General features: G+C 44.6%; 1 protein-coding gene across 3 annotated transcripts; it reads right to left on the bottom strand.

Annotated features, from left to right (window-relative positions):
* Positions 1 to 779: 779 nt before the first annotated feature.
* Positions 780 to 16,450, bottom strand: LOC124040050 (F-box only protein 11-like). 3 transcript variants are annotated; one of them, XM_046356811.1, is made up of 20 exons: positions 16,136 to 16,449; positions 14,626 to 14,783; positions 14,314 to 14,395; positions 14,059 to 14,203; positions 13,721 to 13,850; positions 13,565 to 13,648; positions 13,328 to 13,460; positions 13,116 to 13,222; positions 12,920 to 13,031; positions 8,983 to 9,089; positions 8,728 to 8,865; positions 8,004 to 8,221; positions 5,715 to 5,895; positions 5,512 to 5,634; positions 5,299 to 5,384; positions 4,866 to 5,197; positions 4,656 to 4,763; positions 2,390 to 2,498; positions 2,196 to 2,294; positions 780 to 2,028 (listed from the first exon to the last, which is right to left on the bottom strand). In XM_046356811.1, the coding sequence occupies exons 1-20, from the start codon at positions 16,221 to 16,223 to the stop codon at positions 1,899 to 1,901; spliced, it is 2,670 nt and encodes an 889-aa protein (XP_046212767.1). In that variant the 5' UTR covers positions 16,224 to 16,449; the 3' UTR covers positions 780 to 1,898. The 3 variants fall into 3 exon arrangements, with proteins under 3 accessions (XP_046212767.1, XP_046212769.1, XP_046212770.1); XM_046356813.1 differs by having other exon boundaries at positions 14,626 to 14,780; XM_046356814.1 differs by lacking the exon at positions 780 to 2,028 and having other exon boundaries at positions 2,192 to 2,294; positions 16,136 to 16,450.
* Positions 16,451 to 16,717: the final 267 nt, after the last annotated feature.

The following is a 16,717-nucleotide window of genomic DNA, read 5'->3' as shown; positions in this document are numbered from 1 at the left end:
CTAGGTGGTTCCAAACTTTAGTTTAAAAATGGAGACCTTCAATGCTGCATAAATGTTTTGGTATCCTTCCCCAGAACTGTGTTTCGACTCAATCCTGTCTTGGAGCTCTGCAGACAATGCCTTTGACTTTGGTTTTGCTCTGACTTGCAATTATAGACTGCCTTTCCCCAATTAAGTTAAAACAAGATTCACATGAGCTCAATTTCAAGTTTCCTAGCATCTGGATACTTGTAAAAAAAATAAACACCTTATTTGCAACAAGGCTGTAACATCACAAAATGTGGAAAAAGTCAAAGGGTCTGAATATTTTATGAAAGCACCTGTCAAAACAATTTCTAGGTACCATGGTTGTCTTAAGCGCTTCTGGCAAAAAATGCAGAATCCTTTTCAAATTTGTGGCAATGTGAAACGAATGTAGGAGAATAACACATTTAAATAATTTGTTCCATCTTTGAAATGCAGGAGAAAGGTAATATGCGTAAAGTCTCAGACTGATCCATTGAAGCATGAAACTAGACAGTCTGCTAAGTTGGTACTGGAGAACATAATACTATGGTAATAATTAGCTTCCCCATAGAAAACACTAACCTTCATCTCGATGGCCGGGTGGGGAGACAGCTGGGATTCAAACTGTAGGACCATCATGATGACAAATCAAACAGCATGGTATTTTTCCCCCACTAAATTGGACAGTGCAGTTAGATTAACAAGAAACGTTCTGCCCGTAAGTCATTCCAGTCACATTAGCAACAACCGTAGAGGTTAATCAGACACACAGCACTGATCTAATAGTTTTATTTTCTTACAAATGACCAGTTTCCTTTCTTTTTTTTCTTTCTAGGAAATTAAAACCCTTTTTGAATTCATACTAGCATCTACATAATGGTTTTTAATACTTCACAATATATTAAGTCTAGATGTTATGGTACACATGCTTACAATCCAGGCTGCCTGAAGAGCCAGTCACCACAATACACAGGGAGGGAAGTAGGGAGCGGGTGGGAGACTGCAGAATTACTCATGTCCCGATACCTCATGTCTGACCCTCTCCAGTGGCTGAATATGAACACAACCATACACATGCACCCACTAAACAACAATCCACACAGATGCACAACAGCCAGCCATACCTACCTTGTTCCACCGGTCCTATATATATCTATAACCTGGAGAGGGTCTTCATTAGTGTTAAACGCGATTCTCTTTCACAGAAAGAACTGGGACATGAAGAGCTACTGCAGCAAGCCTGGGGCTAACAAAAATAATAATTAACATAATATATAAAGACATTCAAGTACAGTAAGATTTTTGCTTGAAAATACAAAACTACATGAGAAAGCATTAAAATAATATAAAAGCTGAAGTGCTCGATCAGTCTCTCTCTTGTGAGCTGTACATGTACAACTGTACATCAGCCATCCGCTGCCGAGTAACAGTTGCCACAAGGACTACAATGCCTTGGGACCAGAAGTGTCTTTCTCAGTGGGCGGGGCTAAATATAATCCTCTTCCTGTAAGGGGAGGAAGTTTGTTTTCCAGGACCGCGGCGAGTCGCAGAGAAGTGAAGGGCCACAGGCAAGGAAGTCTCTCATTGGCCACTCTCCAACAGAGCAGTCATAACCCACTCCAACCCACTCCAGCTCACTCTACCCGTCCATTTGGTGGCCGTTAACGAGTCCATTTCTCATTACAGTAGACCAGACAAATCCCTTTAGAAGAGATCCCCCCCCAGTGCAGCAGTGTCTGAGCTTCAGGGTCCCTATAACCGTCACTGCTGAGAACACCGTATTCTGCCTCCTTATGGCCACAGTTCTTGCGTGTTTGCGAGTGGTGTGTGACAGAGTGTGGTATGTGTGTAGACTATAGGGTGTGTGTTTATGTAGTGTGGGTGTGTGTTGTTCAGTTGTGCTGCAGCGTGTTGGACTCTATGGGCGGAGCGGAGTCGTAGAGTGTGTCTGTGTCATGCGTTGGTTCTCCAGCCAGCGTACAGGGGTTGGAAAGAGTTCCCGCTCCACAGTCACAGAAAAACCTACAGAGAGACGAGGGTTAACATGCAATACAGGACAAAACAAGGAAAATATATAATTGAATGGTCAGCCTGGTATTCTAGAAAAAAATTATATAGTCAAGACAGTCATGGCAAGCCACAAATGGGAGCGTCTAGTCAGTAGTAAATGGTTGGTGTGGGCTACTCACCTATCGTGCCGTATAAACTCCACGTCGTGTCCTTGGTGACACTTCTTGATGCAGTTCACACAGATGGCGTTCCTGTCTGTTGTATTGCAGGTGTGACACCTTGACACCACACATAGGTCACAGAAAAATCAGCACTGGTGTAACTGCTGTGTAACTAACTGAAAGTCATGCTTTGGCTAGTTGAGTGTGTGTACCTGTAGAAGTCGTGCATGGGGTAGGAGGTGTAGCTGGAGATCTTGTAGAGACACTGTCCTCTGCTCACAGCTTTCTCTATGGCATCCTGATTATTCAATATCTTATTATCTGGAAGAGAGGAAGAGACTGCTCTGACCAAGAACCTACTTTATATAGTCTAAGCCAAACAGTCATTGCGCGTCTCTCAGCAACAATCTGAATGAATGTGTTGTGCAAGTTATTTTCCTCAGTCAGCTGAATGTGCCACTGATTTAGTTCATAGAACAGTGGTTACGTAAGTAACCTTCGATATCCACTATTAGTAACTGGGCCAAACGAAGCGGTAATATGAATGTGGTTAAAGCTTTTCAACAGTTGAAGCTATTAGCGAATATGACCCCATTCCTGAAAGCCAAGACTCTCAGGAACACGTACGAGTCTTCTGTTTCCATCTCTGACACACACAAGCTGTGTAGGACTCATTAGAAGGTAGAGTGATGAATCTGCACAGAATGACTGGGGAAATTAATTGATCAAAGCCTATACTTCCATTACCTGGTTTAATCTTGTGCCAGATCTGTGTCAGATCTTGTGCCATTAACGTTTAAGTTAATGGAAATAAAGCCATATTCAAAAGATGCCTCAAATGTATTTTACACATTGGTTTCTGATACTCAAGTGTCCTACAATAGAGATTGAGATAGCTTGATGGGCCATGTATCTTAAATATCATGTTTGAATTCGTAACCCCCCCCCAACACCCCTTCTCCAAAGGGTAGGAGATATAGGTTGTTCCACAAAAGTGACCCCTTCAGAAATATTAGTGACTACCACTGGTCTATTTCAAGAACTGACAAGACTGAAATAATATTAGCATTAGCCCAAGTGCTACATTACATTAGTGCCGCTGACAGGCTAGGCTAATGTCCAATAACGTAATAGCAGTGTTTTTAGCCCTTAGAGTATGTGAGCGGATGGGAGCTGGAACGGAGCGATCCCAATTTGACTGGAGTGCTGGCCTTCTTGCCCGCTCCAATAGCGCCAACGTCACGAGCTCAGGGCATACCAGGCTCAGCATGGATTTGTAGTCTACTTGTGTGCCTCTTGCTTTAGCTACCGTCATGGAGTTCGCTAAATATTTTCATAAAGAAACTGATAAAACACACAGGTGCTAAATCAAGGTGACTTATAAAGATGAGGATCAAGAGAGGGAGTGTGGTGATGTAGTGTCCACAACTAAAGAATCAGTGAAATATGAAAAGACAAATATTCCAAAAACATGGTGTACTTACTACTTGCACATGCTAAAAGAAAGGAATGAGGTGGGTAGATAAATATTTTGCTACAATGACACAGTTATCAAGTAAAAATCAGATCTCTTAAACGTTTCGTTCATTTTTTATGTATTATCCATACTAGGCCATAATTGAGTCAAGGAGGTTTCCGTTTCGATCAGGACATTTTGTGTGTTACTTTTTACCCCATTTTCGTGTTATCCAATTGGTAGTTAGTCGTGTCCAATAGCTGCAACTCCCGTACAGACTCGGGAGAGGCAAAGGTCGAGAGCCATGTGTTCTCAAAAACACAAACCTGCACTGCTTCTTGACACACTGCTCACTTAACCCGGAAACCAGCCGCACTAACGTGTCAGAGGAAACACCATACACCTGGCAACCGTGTCAGCGTACATGCGCCCGGCCCGCCACAGGAGTCGCTAGAGCACGATGGGACAAGGACATCCAGGGCAAGCCAAACGATGCCCGAACTCGGACGGCGCTGGGTCAATTGTGTCTCATGGGGTGTCCCGGTCGCTGCTTCACAGCCCAGGATCGAAACCGTGACTGTAGTGATGCCTCAAGCAATGCAATGCTGTGCCACTCGGGAGGCCTGATTAGAAAACAATCATGCCCAACCTGTCAAGGATGGCCAAAAGGACATTTAGCATCCCCAGTGGCTCTGCAAGTGTGGAGAGGATATTCTCTACTGCTGGCTGGCTCTCCAGGCACCATCGCTTTTTGACACATTGTCTAGATTAGCCTGAAGCCGCAGACTGGCCAAACGCTTGTTTCTAAAAATAAATTCAAGGGCATTTTTCCTTTATTCTAAGTTAGTCACAGCCTATATGTGCAATGTATAGACTAAATGATTTAATACAACAAAACGTTTAAATGCTGAGTGCTTTGTTCCTACCAGCCTATTGTGTCCTATTGTATCCATGAGCGAGATTTCCAATCGTCCCAACTCCTCACAAACTCTGACCCTTAGCGCTACAGTAGCACTAGTTACCTTTCATGGTGACGTTGACCCCCGAGGCGAGGAACAGGCCACCAAAACGGTTGTTGAAGATCTGGTTTCCCTCCAGAGTCGCCGTGGCATGGTTGGTTATCTCGATACCTGAGACAGGAAATTACATTATCAACACAGGTGGATGAGTAGGTAACAGTACTGACCAGTCAGTACAGCATGGTAAAGTTAGTGTACACATGGACAGCTGACCTGCAGCAAAGCCGTCAAAGATACGGTTCTTGCGGAGCACAGGGTGGCTGTTGGTGCTGATCAGAACTCCTGCCTGGGCATTCCTGAAAATATCGTTCTCTTCCAGAAGACCTCTCCCTCCGTTAAAGATACATATGCCTCCGTCTCTCCCGTCGTGGATCTTGTTGCGCCGCAGCGTGGGGTTGCTGTCAGTCTTAATCCACACGCCCGCCATGGCGTTGTCGAAGATCTCATTGTCCTCGATGAAACCCAGACCCGAGTTGTAGACCAGTATGCCTCCGTTCTGCCCTCCCCAGATCTTGTTGCGTCGGATCTTGGGGTTGCTGCCAGTTCTGTAAAACCACCAACAATATTAGTGAAGCCTTCATCGAACGTTAGCCAAACGTTATCATATCCACTGTGTCCTGCATTTGACAGAAGAGGCAGGACGTACCGTATCTGAACGCCAGAGTACATGTGATTGTAGATGTCGTTGTCTTCCAACACCCCATGACCATTGTCATAGAAATACACCCCTACCTGAGGGATAAAGAGGGTTAAATCTGACTTTTTGCAGAATATATCATGTAGATACAATGAGACAGGCCTCCAATTCTCACAGAAAGTTGTTTTTTTTAAACAACGGTAACAGATGAGTGTGTTTTACCTGTTTGCCGCTGTGGATGCGGTTCCTGCGGAGGACAGGTGTGCTGCCGGTGGTCACCCAGACGCCTGCCAGCGTGTTGCTGTACACCTCGTTCTCCTCTATCACACCCTGGCCCTTCTCATGCTGCAAACACACACACACGATTAGATTGTTTAATCAACATCTACAGGACTGAAAAAAATCTAAACAGTATGTGTCTTTACCACGTAGATGCCACCATGCTGTCCGTCGTGGATCTTGTTGTGGCGTACAATTGGGCAGCTATTGGTTCTAATCTGGATTCCAGCCAGAGCGTTGCCATGGATATCATTCCCCTCGATCAGGCCACGCCCATCACCAAATATGTACACGCCCCCTTGGTTACCGTTAAAGATTGCATTGCCCCTGGAGAATAACAGAACGGAACGTCAACAAACAGCCCATAATACTGAGAGGGGTTATTGCAGGGGTCTCCAACAGGTCGATCGCAAACTACCAGTAGCTCGCAGGCCAACTACGAGTAACTCGCCAAATAATTCTGAAAGCACATGCAATTTAAGTGTTCAATCATACAAGTACTAGACACTGCAAGCTCCCAGCTACTATCTAAATCAACGCAACATCGACATTATCCCACCCCTGGTTAGCCACTTTCGTCTTAAAAAGCTAAACCTACGCCAATGAATTGCCACTGTGTGGTGTGCACACTGCTCTATTACTCCGTGTGTAGCCAGTTGATGACAAATACAGCTGATCGTCCTCGAAGTGGCAGACCACGTGTAACAACACCTGCACAGGATCGGTACATCCGAACATCCCACCTGCGGGACAGGTACAGGATGGCAACAACTGCCCGAGTTACACCAGGAACACACAATCCCTCCATCAGTGCTCAGATTCTCAGCCTATTGCGGACAGAGGCTGGACTAAGGGCTTGTAGGCCTGTGGTAAGGCAGGTCCTCACCAGATATCACCATCAACAACATCGCCTATGGGCACAAACCCATCGCCGCTGGACCAGAGAGGACTGGCAAAAAGTGCTCTTCACTGACGAGTCAAGGTTTTGTCTCACCAGGGGTGATGGTCAGATTCCCATTTATCGTCGAAGAAATGAGCACTACACCGAGGCCTGTACTCTGGAGTGGGATCGATAGGGAGGTGGAGGGTCCGTCATGGTCTGGGGCAATGTGTCACAGCATCATCGGACTGAGCTTGTTGTCATTGCAGGCAATCTCAATGCTGTGCGTTACAGGGAAGACATCCTCCTCCCTCATATGGTACCCTTCCTGCAGGCTCATCCTGACATGACCCTCCAGCATGACAATGCCACCAGCCATACTGCTCGTTCTGTGAATGATTTCCTGCAAGACAGGAATGTCAGTGTTCTGCCATGGCCAGCAAAGAGCCCGGATCTCAAACCCATTGAGCACGTCTGGGACCTGTTGGATCGGAGGGTGAGGGCTAGGGAGCTGTCCGGGAACTTGCAGGTGCCTTGGTGGAAAAGTGGGCTAACATCTCATAGCAAGAACTGTCAAATCTGGCGCAGTCCATGAGGAGGAGATGCACTGCAATACTTAATGCAGCTGGTGGCCACACCAGATTCTGACTGTTAGTTTTGATTTAGACTCCCCCTTCGTTCAGGGACACATTCCATACCCGTTTGTCACATGTCTGTGGAACTTGTCTCAGTTGTTGAATCTTGTTATATTCATACATGTTAAGTTTGCTGAAAAACACTGTCAACGGTGAGAGGACATTTTTTTTTTTGTGCTGAGTTTATATAATCTGTATATATTATTTGCGAACTTTGCCACGAAATCAGGGGCAGCAGTACAGAACCTTCACAGATGGTACATTCCTCACTCGCTAGATGCACAATTAAAAAAGGGCCAGATGCGGAATTAAGGGGAATTACACTCAAATCTGTTTGATATTTGTGGGGGTCTAGAGGAAAACTAGTCTTCTGATGTGATTTAAGCATTGACATGAACTCAGAACATTCAATTTTGTTCTTTCTTTATGAACAATTGTAATTTTGAGAGTAAAAAAACAAATCTAAAACAAAACAGAGGAAACATATTTTAGGAAAATATACAACAGAATTGGGGTTTTATAGGGCCCCCTTAGAGTGGTTTATAAACCGTTATTTTAGCAGGTACACTGACAGAAAACATAATGCAATACTTTCTCTTGTACACTAAGGATCTGGGGTGGAGTTGCAGGGGAGAGGAGAAGAATGTGCCTATTTGAAAGCAATACAAATCATTAGGACCAGGGATGCTCTCTTGATAAGTGGGTGAATTTTACAATTTTTGCTAAGCATTCAAAATGTAATAAACTTTTGAGAGTCAGTGAAAATGTATGGAGTAAAAAGTACATGATTTTGTTTAGGAATGTAGTAGATAAAAATAATGTTGTCAAAAATATAAATAGTTAAGTACCCCCAAAAACGACTTATTAGTACTTTAAAGTATTTTTACTTAAGTACCCTACACCACTGATTGTGTGTGTACCGTATCGTAGGGTCACTGTTGGAGGTGATCCAGACTCCAGCAAAGTTGTTGGCGTAGATCTTGTTTTCTATGAACTGTCCCCGTCCTTTCTCATGCACATAGATTCCCCCTGTTTGGCCATGGTGGATCTCACAGCGAACCACTGTAGGGTTAGCATACGCCTTCACTTCAAAGCCTGCTATGCGATTCCGGTGGATGTTACAACTCTCAAAATAACCCTGGGGGAGAAGGAGAGAGAGCGATACTATCATCATGTTCAGCACAACTGTAAAGATCTCAAAAATTATGGGTGAGAGGTAAAGGCTGTCACTAGCTTCCACAGCTACAAAATCATAAACCATGCATTTTTATGAAATGAATCTTAAAATTGTATTTTAAACCTAACCTTAACCACACAGCTAACCTTACGCCTAACCTTAAAGGAAAACACCACCCAAAAACTGTATTTTGCCATTTGTTTCATTAGTCCATTTTTTATATAGTCCCAAAATGTTTTGCATGTCAGCAATCAAGTTTAAGATATGTTACTTTCAAAATAATCATATGATGCTGCGTTTTGAAATTGACGAATGAAACAAATACCAAGAGTTTTTGGGTGGATTTTTCCGTTGAGATCAAAAAGCACATTTTTTGTTTCCATACATTTTTACAATATAGCCAATTTTGACCGTGGCTGTGGAAATCAGTTGTAAGAGGTTTGACGTTAAAGGTCAAAGTGAGATACCATTCCATGGTCGAAGGTGAAGACTCCTACATCTCGGCCGTGGTGGATGTGGTTTCGTCTGATGATGGGGTTGCCGTGGTTTTTTACCCAGATTCCCGCCAATGCATTATTACTGATCTCATTATCCTCATAGATACCCTGTAATACATTATCACATTATTGTCATAGATAGCATGCAGGAATACACAGTCAGAGAGGGTGTTTAAGTGTGGTTAGTGATGTGTGTGCATGGTCGGTGATGAAGTGTGCATTTACCTGCGCATGGTCAGTGATGTAAAGTCCAACGTTCTCACAGTCGCTGATGTTGCAGTGTTTGATGCTAGGACACGCCCCCTGGCCGCTCACACAGACAGCAGAGCCAACTAGAATAGGGACAAACTACATTACCGGACATGCCCCACTGGAGACAACCTACATCAGGGATCATCAACTAGACTCAGCCACAGGCCTAATTCTTCTTGAGCAGCTGGTCTGGAGGACAGAAAATAATGAATTTTTTTTGTAGAATGCAAATTGCCCGCAATAAGCCCAAACAGATATATTTGACTAAAACATAATTTTAAACCTTTATTACATGTATATACAATCCCATATCTCACTAAGCGTGGGAATATTTTAGAACAGATAGAGGAAATCAGTTCCAAATGATTTTCATTTTTGCTAAGTCTTGTCCAGAAGTGTATTTTTTGTTATACACACTACCAGTTAAAAGTTTTAGAACACCTACTCATTCAATGCCTTTTATTTTTACTATTTTCTACATTGTATAATCATATTGAAGACATCAAGACTATGAAATAACATGAATGGAATCATGTAGTAGCCAAAAAAAAGAAGTGTTAAACAAATCAAAATATATTTTATATTTGAGATTCTTCAAAGTAGCCACCCTTTGCCTAGATGACAGCTTTGCACACTCTTGGCATTCTCTCAACCAGCTTCACCTGGTATGCTTTTCCAACAGTCTTGAAAGAGTTTCCACATACAGTTGAAGTCAGACGTTTACATGCACCGTAGCCAAATACATGTAAACTCAATTTCACAGTTCCTGACATTCCCTGTCTTAAGTCAGTTAGGATCAACACTTTTTTAAATATATATTTTATTTTATTTTAACCCCTTTTTCTCCCCAATTTCACGGTATCCAATTGTTTTAGTAGCTACTATGTCTCATCGCTACAACTCCCGTACGGGCTCGGGAGACGAAGGTTGAAAGTCATGCGTCCTCCGATACACAACCCAACCAAGCCGCTTGGTTGGGTTGCTTCTTAACACAGAGCACATCCAACCCGGAAGCCAGCCGCACCAATGTGTCAGAGGAAACAACGTGCACCTGGCAACCTTGGTTAGCGTGCACTGCGCCCGTCCCGCCACAGGAGTCGCCGCTGGTGTGCGATGAGACAAGGATATCCCTACCGGCCAAGCCCTCCCTAACCCGGACGACGCTAGGCCAATTGTGTGTCGCCCACGGACCTCCCAGTCGGTTGCGACAGAGCCTGGGCGCGAACCCAGGGTCTCTGGTGGCACAGCTGCAGCACAGAGCCCTTAGCCACTGCGCCACCCGGGAGGCCCCCCCTACTTTATTTTAAGAATGGGTAATGTCAGAATAATAGCCAATATGTTTATTTCAGCTTTTATATTTCTTTCATCACATTCCCATTGGGTCAGAAGTTAACATACACTCAATTAGTATTTGGTAGCATTGCCTTTAAATTGTTTAACTTGGGTCAAACATTTCTGGTAGCCTTCCACAAGCTTCCCACAATAAGTTGGGTGAATTTTGGCCCATAAGTTGGGTGAATTTTGAGTCAGTGAGTCAGCTTTGTAGGCCTCCTTGCTCACACATGCCTTTTCAGTTCTGCCCACAAAATGTATATGGGATTGAGGTCAGGGCGTTGTGATGGCCACTCCTATACCTTGTCATTATTCTCCTTAAGCCATTTTGCCACAACCTTTGAAGTATGCTTGGGGTCATTGTCCATTTGGAAGACCCATTTGCAACCAAGCTTTAACTTCTTGACTGATGTCTTGAGATGTTGCTTCAATATATCCACAATTTTCCTTTGTCCCCATGTGCAGTTGCAAACCGTAGTCTGGCTTTTTTTTAATGGCGGTTTTGGGACAGTGGCTTCTTCCTTGCTGAGCGGTCTTTCAGGTTATGTCGTTATAGGACTCGTTTTACTGTGGATATAGATACTTTTGTACCTGTTTCCTCCAACATCTTCACAAGGTCCTTTGCTGTTGTTCTGGGATTGATTTGCACTTTTCGCACCAAAGTGCGTTCATCTCTAGGAGACAGAACACGTCTCCTTCCTGAGCGATATGACGGCTGTGTGGTCCCATTTATTCTTGCATACTATTGTTTGTACAGATGAACGCGGTACCTTCAGGCGTGAGGAAATTGCTCCTAAGGATGAACCAGAATTGTTGAGGTCTAGCCTGAGGCGGCTTTTCCCTGAGGTCTTGGCTGATTTCTTCTGATTTTCCCATAATGTCAAGCAAAGAGGCACTGAGTTTGAAGGTAGGCCTTGAAATACATCCACAGGTACACCTCCAATTGACTCAAATGAAGTCAATTAGCCTATCAGAAGCCTCTAAAGCCATTAAATCATTTTCTGGAATTTTCCAAGCTGTTTAAAGGCAGTCAAATTAGTGTATGTAAACTTCTGACCCACTGGAATTGTGATAGGGAATTATAAGTGAAATAATCTGTATGTAAACAATTGTTGGAAAAATGACTTGTGTCATGCACAAAGTAGATGTCCTAACCAACTTGCCAAAACCCAAATTTCTTGTTGAGTGGTTGAAAAACAAGTTTTAATGACCTGAGTGTATGTAAACTTCCAACTTCAACTGTATGCTGAGCACTTGTTGGCTGCTTTTCCTTCACTCTGTGGTCTGACTCTTCCCAAACCATCTCAATTTGGTTGTGGTCGGGTGATTGTGGAGGCCAGGTCATCTGATGCAGCACTCCATCACTCTCCTTCTTGGTCAAATAGCCTTTACACAGCCTGGAGTTGTGTTGGCTCATTGTCCTGTTGAAAAACAAAGGATAGTCCCACTAAAAGCAAACCAGATGGGATGGCTGCAGAATGCTGTGGTAGCCATACTGTTTAAGTGTGCCTTCTAAATAAATCACCGACAGTGTCACCAGCAAAGCACCCCCACACCACCTCCTCCATGCTTTACGGTGGGAACCACAAATGCAGAGATCATCCGTTCACCCACAACGCGTTTCACAAAGACACAGCAGGTACCAAAAACCTCCAATTTGGACTCCAAACCAAAGGACAAAATGTCCATTGCTTGTGTTTTTTGGCCCAAGCAAGTCTCTTATTGGTGTCGTTTAGTAGGGGTTTCTTTGCAGCAATTCGACCACAAAAGGTCTGATTCACAGTCTCCTCTGAGCATTTGATGTTGAGATGTGTCTGTTATTTGAACTCTGCGAAGCATTTATTTGGGCTGCAATTTCTGAAGCTGGTAACTCAAATGAACATATCCTCTGCAGCAGAGGTAACTCTGGGTCTTCCATTCCTGTGGCAGTCCTCATGAGAGCCAGTTTCATCATAGCGCTTGATGGTTTTTGCGAGTGCACTTGAACAAACTTTTAAAGTTCTTGAAATGTTCCATATTGACTGACCTGCATGTGTTAAAGTAATGATGGACTGTTGCTTCTTTTTGTTTATTTAAGCTGTTCTTGCTATAATATGGACTTGGCCTTTTACCAAATAGGGCTATCTTCTGTAAACCATCCCTACCCTGTCACAACACAACTGACTGGCTCAAATGCATTAAGAAAAAATGAAATTCCACAAATTAACTTTTATCAAGGCACACCTGTTAATTGAAATGCATTCCAGGTGACTACCTCATGAAGCTGGTTGAGAGAATGCCATGACTGTGCCAAGACTGTGCAAAGCTGTCATTAACGCAAAAGGGTGGCTATTTGAAGAATCTCAAATATAAAATATATTTTGATATGTTTAACACTTTTTGGTTACTACATGATTCCATGTGTTATTTCAAAGTTGATGTCTTCACTATTCCACAATGCAGAAATAAAGAAAAACCCTTGAATGAGTAGGTTTTCTAGAACTTTGACCGGTAGTGTATAAATAAATAAAAAGGGAACCCTGAACTACATTATTCACAGGAGAAACAAACATGCCCAACTGCAGACTGTTTGCATTACCTGTGCAGGTAGATCTGATGATACAGTGGTCTATGTTGGGAGAACAGTTGACAGTGATCTCCAGACAGTGGTGGGCATTGTGGTGCTGAGCCGACTTATCATCTGGGTTAAACTGTAGAGGAAACACAGGAGGTTAGAGGGGAGGTGTGTGTGTGTAATGGGTTCTGTGTTGGCTGGGTCTGTGTTTGCAGCGTACCCTGATAGTCATGTATCCCACGTAGGCGTCCTCTGATCCTTCCATGAAGACAAACGTTGAGTCTCTGGTGTTCTCAATCACCACCTTATCAGACACCTTACCCGGAGCTACATACACACAAAAAGAAAGTCTGTTTCTACCATAAGTAGTAGAGCATACATACACAGACTAGAAAGAGCAAGACACACGCACAGACAGACCACACACAATACCTGCTCCGATCATGGTGATGGGGGACTCGATGTAGATCCACTCATCAGTGTAGATCCCAGAGTGCACGAAGATCAGCCCTTCAAAATGAGCCTCCTGCACCCCTCCTAATGCATCCTCTATTGTGTCATAGTACTGGAAACACAGAAACACGGTTACTCAAAATTGGAGCAGACAGACAGCCATATTGAAAATGTATTTTCAAATGGACCATGAGTGTGTGCGAGCACGTGTCTTACCAGCATATTCTCCCTGCCTTTGTACCTCCCAGGGTTGCTGTAAAAATGTTCAGCAAAGCCTGGCTTCACATGGGCTCCTTTATACTGCGAAAATGTTAAAACAATGTTAAAATAACATTAACACAACGCTTATCTAACTACACACACTTTACCCACCAGTTGTTGGAAGCTGTCCTTCCAGGGATTGGGGTGGTCGTGTTCCTCAGGGCTGACCTGGTAGAACTTTCCTGGCTCAGGGTGCATCATGGGACGTGTGTACTCAAACACCTCCATGTACAGACGCTTCCTGGACACACAGAGAGAGGGCAAATGTCAACCACCCCGGGCATAAAGGGTTTTGCACAAAGTAACAGTATGGACCAGTAATGGTCGATAGCGACTAGATTTTTTTTGGTGACATGTCAGTTAACTATAACGGGCCAAAAAATATAGGTTAGGTTTATGCATGTTTGTGTTCCTTCAGTATAGGATCACAGAAGTGTGTCTGTGTGTACCAGAGTATAGGGTCGTTGGCTAGCTGGCTGAAGCGTTTGCAGACGCAGGCAGTTTGACAGAGGTCCTGCTCCAGGAGGTATGAGAAGATCTTCAGAACCACCTCATCTGGAAGCTTCTGCTGCAGGTACTGCTCTGCTGGAGCCGCTACACACACAGTTTCACTTAGCATTAACAGATGATGCATACACAGATGTAGAACGAGCCGTGCAGACACGTCACATCCGTGACTTGTACACCTACACACATATTGTTACCTGGCAGGTCGTGGCTTTTGCCGGAGACTCTGGCCCGTTTGGCTCGGTGGCCGAAGGGTTCGGTTGTTGAGGTGGATGCTCCCTGTGTCAGAATAACACACATCAGCAACACACACTGCTACCTCCCCCAGTGACGTGACTGAGACACACACACTTACACATTGTCTCACTCAACTACACTGTCTACCTTTCTCCTGAAATATACACTGGTGGTGTATACTCCCACTAGCACGTTTCAAAAACCAGTCCTCTCCTTATAAACCAATTAAGGAAAGTGAACAAGCACAGAAAGGTTCTCTCGCTCTCTCTGACCTCCATAGCAGTCTTGCTGGGACAAGCCACTGCAGTACTGGAGGCTGTTCTCTTGGGCAATAGAGACTTGCGTCGGAGCTGGTAGGGGCTGTTCCCAGCTGCAGGCCCGGACTCCTCCACAGCCACCTCCGCTGCTGCAGCTGGAGCCTCCTCATCTGCTGGACACAGAGGACACAGTCAGAACACAGTCTGACAGATACAGCACAAAGAAACGTCTTCTTTCAGCACAGTTCAACTGACTGGCAGCATCCTGTCTCTGCAGTTCGACAGACAAACACTGTCAGGCAGATGACATTTAAACACCATCCACCCACACAGATATCTACTGTACTGCAGTTGGTAGGGGAGTACAGACTGATTACAAAACACAGGTTAATAATGACAGCTGATCACTGGCATTCTAGTTCGCCTTTCATCAAAACGCTTTCAGGACATTCACAGACTGGGTGTCGTGGTTGTGTTTGATTGACTGCATATAATGACAGGGACTGGCTGTTGTTTTGCAGGGCTGTGTGTGTGGCTGACAGACAAAGGTTGGTGATTGACAACCACAGATGTGTCCCTGCCGCCCAACAGAGCCCTACAATACCATTCCCTTCTCTAGCTGGACACCGGCCTCTGCCCCGTCACAGATACTAAAAGTCACAGCCCTGAACAGTTGACCTGAAGGTAACCTGGCCGCAGATTTTTACCGCGGGCGACCAGAGTCAAAACGCAACTAACGTTAGTTTACGTAGCTAACTAGCTCGTAAATCCGTCGTGTAAACAAACATACAGCTAGCCAGCTAACGTTAGCGATCAGTCAGACACACATTTTTAGCTAGCTTGAACTAGTTGTTCACTAACTAGCTAGTTAGGTAAATTAAATAACTAACGGTAGCCGATGAATGTGATCCACGCAGTTATCTACCGTTAACTGCGGACTGCTTAACGTTGGCAGGAAAATTAACCTGTCTAAATTGCGGATGATATATTCATATCAGTTGGCTAGTAAGGTTAACTAACTTAGTTGCTGGAGGATGGCGACTGGCTAACACACCCCAAAATGGCAGTCCAAAAACGCAACGCAGATTAATTTCGTCCGAAGCGTTAGAGCTAATAGCTAACCTTTTAGTGAGCTAGTAACGTTACTGCCATGACCATGATGACACGTCCTGGCAAAGTCGGAACAAATATATATAAAAATGTGGTCACTGTGGTTCCGCCGTGGTCGTCGTTATGGTTGCGTAGTGTGGGCTAGTTCTTTGGCTAGTCACCTTACTAGCTGACTAGTTAGCGAGGTAACGTTAGCTACACAGGCAAAGCACTCACTAACGTCGTTACCCCGAGCCCCACTGGTAGCCACAGACACTCAAGCCAAACAAAGCGCGGCCTGGCCCGGGCCAAAAAGCTACAAGCGTCGGCTTTTCCTAAATAACACCCAGACAGCTGAGGTTGGGGGTCACAGTGGAACCTTGCCGCCCTGACACGACTACAGTCCCTACAGTACTCTGACCACGGTCCCTCTCACCTCGGTCGCCCTCGTTCTGGTCGGGCTGCACCGGGCGCGGCCTTGAGACTCGCCTGGGTCTCCGGTTGGTGGCTCTGACGGAGTTCATTTGGGGAGTCGGTTGTTAAAATACAAAACGCTTTCCTCGACCGTCCACTTTGCGCTTTAACACCAGGCCTCGACTACAACCCCGTGCGCCGGTCTCTCTCAAACCACCCACCGCGCTAGCTAGCTACCCGAGGTGTAGTTTATGTTTTTTCGGACTGCTCCCTCCTGCACAGCTCTCTACCAGCTCTGTCTCTATATCAAGCAGGAGGAGCCATTAACTCACACAGGGACAGTCGGAGGCTGTCTGCCACTAATCATGAGCTTACAGCGACCTCCTGTGGCCAATAATAGACAGGTCCTCTTGAGCATAGGTTCTCAAAGTGGGGTCCGAGGTATTTCATGTTTATAATTTATCTTCATTATTTGTCTTCGTATGACAAGAATTAAAAAGGATTTGCCAGTAAATTGTCGACTTGATTCATGATGATGACTGCTAGCTAAGATTTTGAAAGTATGATGTTGACATGACAGAGTCCAATCAAAGCTACTGTAGAT

This window comes from Oncorhynchus gorbuscha, linkage group LG07 (assembly GCF_021184085.1).
Source record: "Oncorhynchus gorbuscha isolate QuinsamMale2020 ecotype Even-year linkage group LG07, OgorEven_v1.0, whole genome shotgun sequence".
Lineage (NCBI taxonomy): Eukaryota > Metazoa > Chordata > Actinopteri > Salmoniformes > Salmonidae > Oncorhynchus > Oncorhynchus gorbuscha.
This window is presented reverse-complemented; position numbering and strand designations above follow the sequence as displayed.